Source organism: Trichechus manatus, unplaced genomic scaffold (assembly GCF_000243295.1).
Source record: "Trichechus manatus latirostris isolate Lorelei unplaced genomic scaffold, TriManLat1.0 scaffold00106, whole genome shotgun sequence".
NCBI lineage: Eukaryota > Metazoa > Chordata > Mammalia > Sirenia > Trichechidae > Trichechus > Trichechus manatus.
This window is the reverse complement of record NW_004444042.1, coordinates 7,924,798-7,935,616: the sequence shown is the minus strand read 5'-3', so window position 1 is coordinate 7,935,616 and position 10,819 is coordinate 7,924,798. Positions and strand designations below refer to the sequence as shown.

The 10,819-nt window shown below is 35.5% G+C and overlaps 1 protein-coding gene across 4 annotated transcripts in view; it reads right to left on the bottom strand.

Moving 5' to 3' along the window:
* The window catches only part of MICU1 (mitochondrial calcium uptake 1), a 302,123-nt gene that overhangs the window by 215,430 nt on the left and 75,874 nt on the right, over positions 1 to 10,819 (bottom strand). For all 4 annotated transcript variants that reach the window (XM_004383247.3, XM_023737695.1, XM_023737697.1 and 1 more), the window contains one exon: positions 4,921 to 5,083. In XM_004383247.3, the coding sequence (XP_004383304.1) occupies positions 4,921 to 5,083 (163 nt within the window). The remainder of the gene's footprint in view (positions 1 to 4,920; positions 5,084 to 10,819) is intronic.

Sequence of the window (10,819 nt, the reverse complement as noted above, 5' to 3'; positions counted from 1 at the left end):
AAAAAAAAAAAGTCAAGAAGGGAGAACGTTGACATGTTGTGGGGCTGTTAACCAATGTCATAAAACAATATGTGCACTACTGTTTAATGAGAAACTATTTGTTCTGTAAACCTTCACCTGAAGTACAATTACAAAAAAAAAAGAATACTTTTAAGACTGAAAATCAGATTCCTGGACTGTTAAAAGAGCCACTGAATATTATCATATGCTGCTGAATATTATTAATTTGGTCACAATTTGGGCCATTACATGTACATTTTACTATATCATTAATATAAACCAATCATTTTACATGGCTAAAAAGTTTTAGTCTAGAAAAACTGTATAGTAAATATTTTGCTTTTTTCTCACTTAGCAATGTAACTTAAAGATCATTCCATATCAACTGACACGGAGCTGCCTCCTTTAAATAGTCACGTTAAAAGGAACACTCCAAACCCACTGCCGTCGAGTCAATTTCAACTCATAGTGACCCTATAGGACAGAGTAGAATAGCCCCATAGGGTTTTCAAGGCTATAATCTTTATGGAATCAGACTGCCACATCTTTCTCCTGAGGAGCAGCTGTTGTGTTCAAACCACCAACCTTTCGGTTAGCAGCCAAGAGCTTAACCACTGTGCCACCAGGGTTCCTTAAAAGAACACTAACAAACTATTATACAAAGGTTCAGAATACAGCATCCAAGACAACAAAGGCTTAAAGGCTAAGATATATAGAAAACTTCTACAGGATTTTGGTATGTTTAGCCCAGAGAAAATATTCTAAGGGAATCATGATAATTCATTCAAAAATTTACTTAACAAAACTTTCATGAGAATAATTACATTAAGACAGTTATCTTCAATAAAACTACAGGGCTTAGTTTGGTCAAAATTCAGGCATTACGTTTCCTATATGAACTGTAACAAAGAGTAGCCAAATAGCAGTTGTAACCAAATAGAGCTAAGGAGAACTAAATGAAATATATGAATGATAAAAGACATGATAAAGTTAGAATATCATCATTTTGCAATAGCAAATGAATTGAATTAACCAATGAATTAACAGATGCAGGCACTGAACATTAATAGTGACAGTGAATCCCTGTGGGCCCTGATGTCAGAAATAATGCATGAGGCTTGGAATGCAGGGTAGGGCCAGAGCTTGAAAAGGTAGCAGGCAGAAAGATTTTGTAAATGTTCTTTGTGTCTAGCATGCTTTCTCTCAAGAGATGGCCTATAACACCTAATGTGTAATCCAACATTTATCCTCCATATTAGGAAAACTCCTTCTCTTTTTTTCTCTAGTCAATCTGCAGCCACCCAGAATAATCACCAGCTGTCACAGGATGACCTCTTAAAATCGAAGTTCTATGACACCAATCTCATTCGGTAAAAAAGCAGATTAATTTTTGGCAGTGAAACTAATAACACATAACAAAAGTTCCTATACTGACATTCTTAAATGTCATTGAAAATCAGTATCAACATAATTAAAGAACATGTTTTTCAATTTACAGTGTCTTATTGATAATAAAAACAAGTTTATGAAAATGTCTTCTGTATTTTTGTCCATGCTGAAAAATCTCTGTGGCCTAATGACCTCAATTCTTGGCCTCTCTTTTAAAATGAGTATATTAATTACTGTAGGTTAAACTGCTATTACAAATAGACCCCAAAATGCAATGGCCCAAATAAAATGAAAGTATGTTTCTCATTCAAGAATAGTTCAGAGTAGGTGTTTCAGGTTTGTAGGAAGCCATTAGGAACCCAAGCTGAAAGCATGACATTAACTGACCATGGTACACCATGAACAAAGCCTTATAAGCAAAATATGTTATATCAGAAGAATGCAATGGAATAAGCAAGGGGTTTGGAGTTATACAGATACATGTTTGAATCCTGCTTCTATCAGTAACCAGCTGTATGACTTTAGACAAGTTACTTAATTGCTCCAAGCTTCAGTTTCTTCATCTATCAAATAAAGATTTAGATGAAATTATATATATATATATACACACACATACACACACACACACATACAAACACACACACATATAGTGTCTGGCACATAGAAAATGCTCAATAAATGTTAGTTTCTTTTCCTTTCCCTATCCCTATTCATTCTGTTATTTATGTATTAAGTAAACTGAGATGGGTTTCCAGTCACCTGATCAGTTTTCTTAGCAATTTGTTTAGCATGTTTTATATCTTTTAGTATTCAACCAATTTAAATTATTTACAACTGCAATGAAACAAATAATTTGGCCTTTTTAAATAAAATAATTAAAAATAATCATTTTATTTAAGTAATCTCCCTTTTTAAAATGAAGATGCCACTAAACCCTGCCTCAAACAAACTGAGAGCTCAGAAATGACAGTGTAGGCAAAGCTGCCAGAAATGTAAAAATAATGAACAAGGAGGTCTTTACTGAGCAAAAGTCTAAGAGGCAGCAACACTTTCTGGAAATGAATCTCACAATTCAAAGAGCAATTTTCTATCTGAAAAGTACAGAAATGACAGTGAGAATTCTAATTAAGTTAGAATTTTCTGTTTTAATCTTTCTGTGCTCCAAAAACACAGCAAAGATTGATAAAACATAAAATGGGAAAATTAAAACGCCATAAGCGGTTCAAAGCAAGATAATTATCTCTGTGTATCAGGGACTGAACAGAAATAATACTGTAGACGGGAAGAACTAAAGTTATGTCTTTAGTACTCTAGTCTGAAAATAGGCAAACCAGGTTAGGGGTTCACAGCTTATGAAATGGGCTGTAAGTGTGCCCAAAATGAGGCATGGGCCCTCAGCCAAGTTCACTGCATAAAACCAGTAGCTGGTGCAGAGCCTCTTTTAACCATGCAAAGAGGGTGAAGAAGGTTTAGGCAGTTGCTACATAGGGGTAATGTTCATATGAAACTCTATACCTAAGGCATCAAGTGGAATAATCCATAGCTTTGCTCCTAGAATCTGGGCCAAACTGCTTGTGGGCTCAGTGACTGAATCTTTAATACAATGGGATGCAAGCCCAGAGCTGCCAATATAAGACCTAGTTCTTGACAAACCAGGCCTCACAGGTGAGTGAAGCAGCCACAAAACCACTAAATAGGAAAAAGCATAAAACAAAATAAAACAAAAAGCTCAACAAGCTCCCATACAAAATGAGCCGTAACTGTGCCCTCTATGTGCTTTATTACATATATGAATATATACGCATATGCACACATACATACATATACAGACACCTATATACACACACATATATACTTCACATATACATACCTATACACATATATGCCTACATACATACATATATAAACCAAAACCCAAACCTGTTGCTGTCAAGTCAAATCTGACTCAGAGTGATGTACGTATACACCTACATATATATTTTTTGGTTGTGCACCTAAGAATTTTTTAAAAATTAAAATAAAGTAAAACACACAAAACAATCAGTCCATACATGGGAATTATAAGTAGCAAATTCAGGACAGTGGTTTATCTCTGAGGAGGATGGAAGAAGAATGGCATTGGGGAGGAGTGTACAAGTAGTTTCAGCTGTATTTTTTATATTCATTTTTTAAAAATCTGAAGCAAATATAGCAAAATGTTAAAATTTGACAGAGCTGAGTGGTGAGTACATGAATGTTCCTTATATTACTCTCTATTTTTTCTGAATATTTAAAATATTACATAAAAAGAAAAGAACAAAAAAAGCATAAATGAAAAGTGAGGATGTGGAGGACAGCATGTAGAGACTAGAGGAGCTTGTGAAGGGTAAGAAAGTGAACGGGACAGTAGCTAAGAAACCATGCATAATCACAAACATGGTTTCTCAAATTTAAAGATAGAAGAATCTTTAAAATAGAACATCTTTACATATAAACTATGTAAAAGAATGAGTAAAGACTAAACAAACAGAAAATAAAAAGAGTAAGCGATGGAAAAAAGTTTTTGAGGAGACAGGATGGGTTTGACATGTGGGATGATTAGCCTTGAACAGGGAAAAGACAGCTCTTCCCCTGAGACTTTGGTGAAAGAAATAAGAATTATTTCATACACAGACTTAGATAGATTCTATAGCTATCAGAGTTAGAAAGTAAGGGAATTATACTGATAGCTTTAATTTTTCTGTGAATATGAGACATGGTCATCTACTGAGCAGAAGGCAAGAGTAGATAAAGAAAATAGGTTCAAAACTAAATATTTAACTTCGGGTTATTTTAGCTCCAGGCTGCAAAGTGGAAAGTTGACTGTAAATAAAACTGCTTGCACAGGTAAAGCTGAACTCTCTTCTAATTTGCTCAGAGCAAGAGAATAAATAAATAAATGTATTCTTACGGAAACACTAGGATGTTTAAAGACTGATTAACTTGAGATCTACGACTTTTGCCCAAATTCATCTCAATCAGATATGGATTTGGGAAATGAGAAGATCTATTTGACAACTTCATCCAAACAGATAAAAACCAGAAAGAGGATCCAAATTTCTCAAAGGAACTCTTCTTGCAAATATAAACATACACAGCACAGAAATAATTCCAATTATCTCGTTGCATTGATAAGCTACAGCTTAGCAACTGAAGACAACTCCCTGAATTTCAACCTGAACATGCAAAATGTCTAAGAACTTCATCCTTTTGATTTTTCATCACTCACATCTTCCAAACTCAAATGCTGAATATCCTAGGCATCATCATAGCGGAAGTAAAAGTTTTCTGAGGTAAAGCTACTACATAAGAGCATGCTGTGTTAACAATATAAAATGCTGACAGTCATTTGAAATTTATGCTGCCTTCAAAGTGATTTGGTTTGTAGCAATATGTATATGTTTCCAAAGAGATTTTATTCTCCCTTTACGACTGGGCAAAGAGACTCAACCGTGTTATTCTACTTTAGAATTAACTATAGTTCTGATCAATTTATAAGATTGTGTTCCATACTTTTCTGTCTCTGAATCCAGAACGTTTCTTCTTTTTCTCTTCTGGGTAAGGTTCAAGAGAAGTATCTGCTGCCTTTTTTTCACGGTTACAAACCTCCCCTTCATCTTTATTCTTCCCTTCAGTCTTCAGGTTGTTAACTGATGGGGGAGATTCTGCATGGGCCCTGGATATGCAAAGAAGAAATCTGGATTAATCATGAAGGTCCATCATATTAACTAAATAAATATTCTCAGATACAGTTTAGCAGGAACACCAGCAAGGGTTACTTGTCAACAATTTTACATGAAGAGGGCTGAGCTTTCCAGATGCATTCAATTATCAACGGCAAGCAAAAACTGAATATTCAGTAAAAGCCTCTCTGGCTGATTAGAGACTGAAACTGGCTATTTATTCAGTGAAGATTTTTCCAACTTTCTCAGTCAAGGTAATGCCTCTTCTCCTTCAAACTCCTACACTATTTAGTGTCTGAGCCACAACCTGCAATTTAGTGTTCTGTTTGGTTCCTTATGTTTTCCTAGAATCTACTTTGCTCTCCAACTACTAGGTTGAATCAAATGACATGGCTTTTTTTTATGGATCAAAAACTGTCAAATACCAGCAATGTCATACGGTTCAACCTAAAAGATAATCCTGTACTTTTTTCCTTTTGAGTTTCCACAGTGCCTTATAAACCAGTGCCTTACAGAGAAAGCATGCAATGTGTCTGCCACTGATGAAGGAACACCAAGGGAAGTCCTTGTCTATGTTGACCAGAAGATGGGTTGGAAAAAAGTATACTGAGATTAAGGTACTGAAAGATGAAAAATATTCTTAATGTATTCCTTTCATATAACTATTCACAGAAGATATAAATCAGTTTTTCCTTATTTTATTACTTGCAAATAATATTTTCTAAACACTAACAAAGACTTATTTGAATCTGTAAGCAAAAACTATTATTGATTTCCAAAAAGCTAAAGCCTAAAAGTAAACAGTTTTTTACAAAGCAACCAGAAAATACCACATTGACTTAAGCTTCTTTCAAATCTGTTTCAAAAGCAACCTTTTGACCTTAGTTCAAATTTCCTTTCAATCTTGACAAAATGATATACTGGTTCACATCACAGTTTTATTCTCCTCGTAAGAGCCTTGTGTATCTAAATGATGATGGGGTACTGAAAGTGGAGACTCAAGTTAAATAGCTCACAGAATCAAGCTAAACCCAACAGAAACAGACCCAGAAATGCTAGAGATGACAGAATTTGCAGAAAAGGTCTTTCAGGGTGACTATAAATATGTTAAAGTATTTAAAGGAGAACAGGAACTTGAAGAAAAAGATAAAATTGATACTTTAAGAGATGAAAAATGCAATGTCTAAAGTAAAAATAAAAATCACTAGACAGGCTTAGCAGATAAACTACTGCCGAAAAAAAGGTCAGTGGCCTTGAAGACACAGCAATAAAAACTAGCAAAACTGAAGCACAGAGAGAAAAAAGGCTAAAGAAAACACAGAAGATTGGAGACATGTGCGCCGGTATCAAATGATCTAACACATGCATGAATGAAGTCCCAGAAAGCATGTGTGCCGGGAGGGGGGGACAGGAAAGATTTATAAAGAAATAATGGCAAAAATTGTCCAAATCTGATGAAACCTATAAATTCACCGATTGAAGAACGTCATTAATCCAAGCAGAATAAACATAAAGTAAACCACACTGAAACACATTATAATCAAATTGCTGGAAAACGGTGATTAAAAAGAAAACATATCCTAAAATATGAGTTATCTTGTAAAGGGATAGAGACATAGGGTTTGCCAGTTAATTTTTTAAATTCATTTTTAAATCTTTTTTCATCCTTTTTTTTGAATTGTTAAATGAACAGGAAAAAATCTTTTTCCTAAAAAGTGAGATTTAAAGTTCTTAAAAAAGAATACAGTACTAAATAATTTTTAACTTTTTAAATAATTACTCTGAAATTTAAACTTATTTATCTAAATTGCAAAAGAGCAACATGCTTGATCTAAAAAAAAAAAAAAGTCTAATAATACAGAAAATTGATGCCATGCCACATGAAAAGCACCAAAGAACTGAAAAACAGAAGTTGAAAAGAGACAAGGATCTTCCCCCAGGGCCAACAGGTCATTTTGTTTAATAACCTCAGTATGATGAAAAAGACATTGCAGAGCTGTTTATAACTACTATGCATCTATCTGATTTAACAGAATAGTCTGTTTTTATATGTATGCCTACAAATATTTCACTTACAGGTAAACTTAAAAATATATTTTTCTTATTTTCCATTAATCTTCTTTTCCTTTATACTTTCCATCTGTCATTAACTTTTCTCTTTACAATTTTCTTCTCCTTTTTTTTTTTTTAAATACAAGATCATTTACTTGCCAGTTGTTCTCTAACTTACAATTCATTATTTTGTCTATAAAATTTAAGCTTCTCTAGGAACCTCCTAAAATCAACTATAAAATATATGTTAATACTTTTTGCTACTAATATATTTCAAATGTTCCTTAAATTGCATTGGAGGAAAACAACCATTTTCACAGCCTTATGGATTATAGGTGTGGGAAAGAAATTAACTAATATGCCAACCCTGGAAAACCATATTTTATGTCCAGCCTCTTTAACTGAGCTTCATAACACAGAGACAGGAAGAACACAAAGAAAGCTAAGATGAAGGCTCAAGTGATATAGGAATATTTTTATCAACTTCACTTTTAGCAATCCTGTCCTATTCTGGATCAACACACAATTCCTCTTGTTCAAGTCTTGTTCAACACAGCAAACGAATACTGAGGACTCACTGCAGAAAAGGCAACGAGTTAGATGTCAAAGGATGTAAAGATGAAAAAAATAAAGTGTCTTTCTCAAAGGAACTTGCAATCTAATTGGAGTTACCTAGAGATTTCAACAGGTTCATTTTTTTTTTAACAAATGGCTTAATATCGATTTTTATCTTTGCATATGATTTTAAAAGTTTTTACAAGGATGTAGCTTGTGCTAGACATCTCTCCCCTATATACAGGAAGTATGGAAGGAAAAAAAAATTCATTTTCCTAATATAATGCCCTGAGTTGCTTGTTTTTCAAGTTTTCATATAATTCTTATACCAGATAATCTGCCCCTTTTTAAATCAACCAAGTATTCAGCCTTCTAAAACTTACCACAGAATTGTCAGAAGGAACATAGGTAAACCTGATTTCACTTCATGAGTATAATGAATAACATAATGGTACCTAACTTTCCTAATATTTTCAGAGTCATTTCCCAATAACTAAAAAATAAAAATAAAAAAAAAAACCCAAAAACAAAAAAACAGTTGCTGTCAAGTCAATTTCGACTCATGGCGACCCCATGCGTGTCAAAGAAGCACTGAACTCCACAGGGCTTTCAATGGCTGATTTTTTTGTTCTTCATATAAATGGAATCACAAAATATGTGGTATTGAAGTTTATGGTTCGGCATGTAAAAAGCTTGGAAGTCATCATTCCAATCTCCATCTCCACAACAAGAGCTGAAAAACTGAAAATCAACAGCCCTTCTTAGATCCATCAGAAAATTGAGGTCACAAGATAAACTGCCTCCATGAAAACTGGAGAGACAGGCTCATACAGAAGCCTAAACAAAATAATAATCTTAGAAGATAAAAAACATAATTACCTAGAAAGTCTAAGATTGCCAGGGTGTAAAATCACTCTACGCTTTGCACATTTATTACAGACTAAAATACTGTATACATTCTATGAAAACAAGCTTTCTGCAGCTGACAAAGTTTATTAGTGGGACTTTTTCTTATGTGTATGCTAAAGCACTATACTTTCAACAATATGAAAAGACAACCTACAGAAAGGGAGAAAATATTTGCAAATTATATGTCTGATAAAGGCTTAATACTCAGAATATATAAAGAACTCATACAACTCTACAACAACAACAACAAAAAATTTTTAAATGGGCAAAGGACTTGAATGGGAAATTTACTCTAAGAAGATATTACAGAGGCCGGGGCGAAGATGACGGTGTAGTCAGACACTTCCAGTGGACCCTCTTACAACAAAGACCCAAAAAAAGTGATTCGATTATACATGGCAGTCTGGGAGCCCTGACTTCAAAGGCAGAGTTGAGGAACTGGACTGAGTGGCAGGAAGAGGGAGAGATAGTTCAGAAGCAGCAAGGCATTTCGAGACCTGACCCAGCGAGAGCTTGAGCCCTTCAGACCTAGCAGCTCGGGGGTGAGCGGTGAAGCAGGCAAGCAGCCGTGCTCGGGAGGCGCATTTTCCGCACTGTGAGAGACCCAGAACAAGAGACTCTACACAGCCACCCAGAACCAGTGAGAAGCGGCCCTCACTGGCGAAAGATTAGTACTTGCATACAGCTTACTGCGCAAATCAAAAACACTCCCCTTAGGGAATATAACGCAGCTCTAACTTCAACTGTTTCAGCTGTGAAGTGGCAGGTTCTCGACATTTGACACTGCTCTTCCCAATAAGCAGGGTCTTCATCTACCCAGATCAGGGGCCTGAGGACTGGTGGCTCCACCCATGCCACTAGCCACCTGCGATAGGGGCCAGTGAATAAGAAGCGCCCCCCAGTCCTAACAGCCAAAAGCATTAGGCACTAATAGTCCCGCTGCAAAACCCACTCACCTACATGCTCTAGGGAACAGGGACATACCTTCCTCCTGGACACTCCAGTGCAGCCGTCAGCCCCCTGCCGTGCTCAGAATGTGTCCCCCTGCTGCAGCCAGATACCTGTGCCTACACCAATCACCCATGCCTGTCTAGGACTGTAGGTGAGAGCCTACACCACACACTTAGTGGCTATCTACCTGGGCACTTGAGCTGAATCCATATAGGAGAAGTGGGCGAACTCCTGGGCTCACATACCTAGTAACAGATCTAACCACCTGGTGACAGGATATTAGAACTTCAAAGGTGCCAATAATCAAACTAGCTCATACTAGCAGTATATTTGGGCATATCAAAACAAAACAAGAAGCTAGGACACAGTAAGCAAACATAAAATATATATAATAACTTATTGATGGCTCGAAGACAACAGTCAGTATCAAATCACATAAAGAGACAATCCAAGATGGCTTCAGCAAGCTCCCAAAATAATCTAGACATTTTCTAGAGGAGGAAAATTTCTTGGAATTACCAGAGGCAGAATACAAAAGATTAATATACAGAACTTTTCAAGAAATTAGGAAGGAAATTAAGCAAAACACAGAACACACAAAAGAGGAAATTACAAAGATTAGAGAAGAGCATAATGACAAATTTAACAGGTTGCAAGAATCCACAGAGAGAAAGCAATCAGAAATCCAGAAGATTAACAATAAAATTTTAGAATAAGACAACTCAACAGAAAGTAAGAGGAGCAGAATTGAGGCAATGGAAGCCAGAATTAGTGAGACTGAAGATAAAGCACTGGACACCAACTTTTTGAGGAAAATTCAGATAAAAGCATTTAAAAAAATGAAGAAACCCTAAGAATTATGTGGGACTCTATCAAAAGGAATAACCTACAAGTGACTGGAGTACCAGAATGGGGGGATAACAGAAAATACAGAGAGAATTGTTGAAGATTTTTTGGCAAAAAACTTCCCTAATATCGTGAAAGATGACAAGATATCTATCCAAGATGCTCATCGAACCCCATGTAAGGTAGATCCCAAAAGAAAGTCACCAGGACATATTATAATCAAACTTGCCAAAACAAAAGATAAAGAGAGAATTTTAAGAGTGGCTAGGGAGAAACAAAAAGTGATCTACAAAGGAGAGTCAATAAGAATAAGCTTGGACTACTCAGCAGAAACCATGCAGGCAAGAAGGCAATGGGATGACATATATAAAGGCTTGAAGGAAAAAAACTGCTAGCCAAGAAATTATATATCCAGC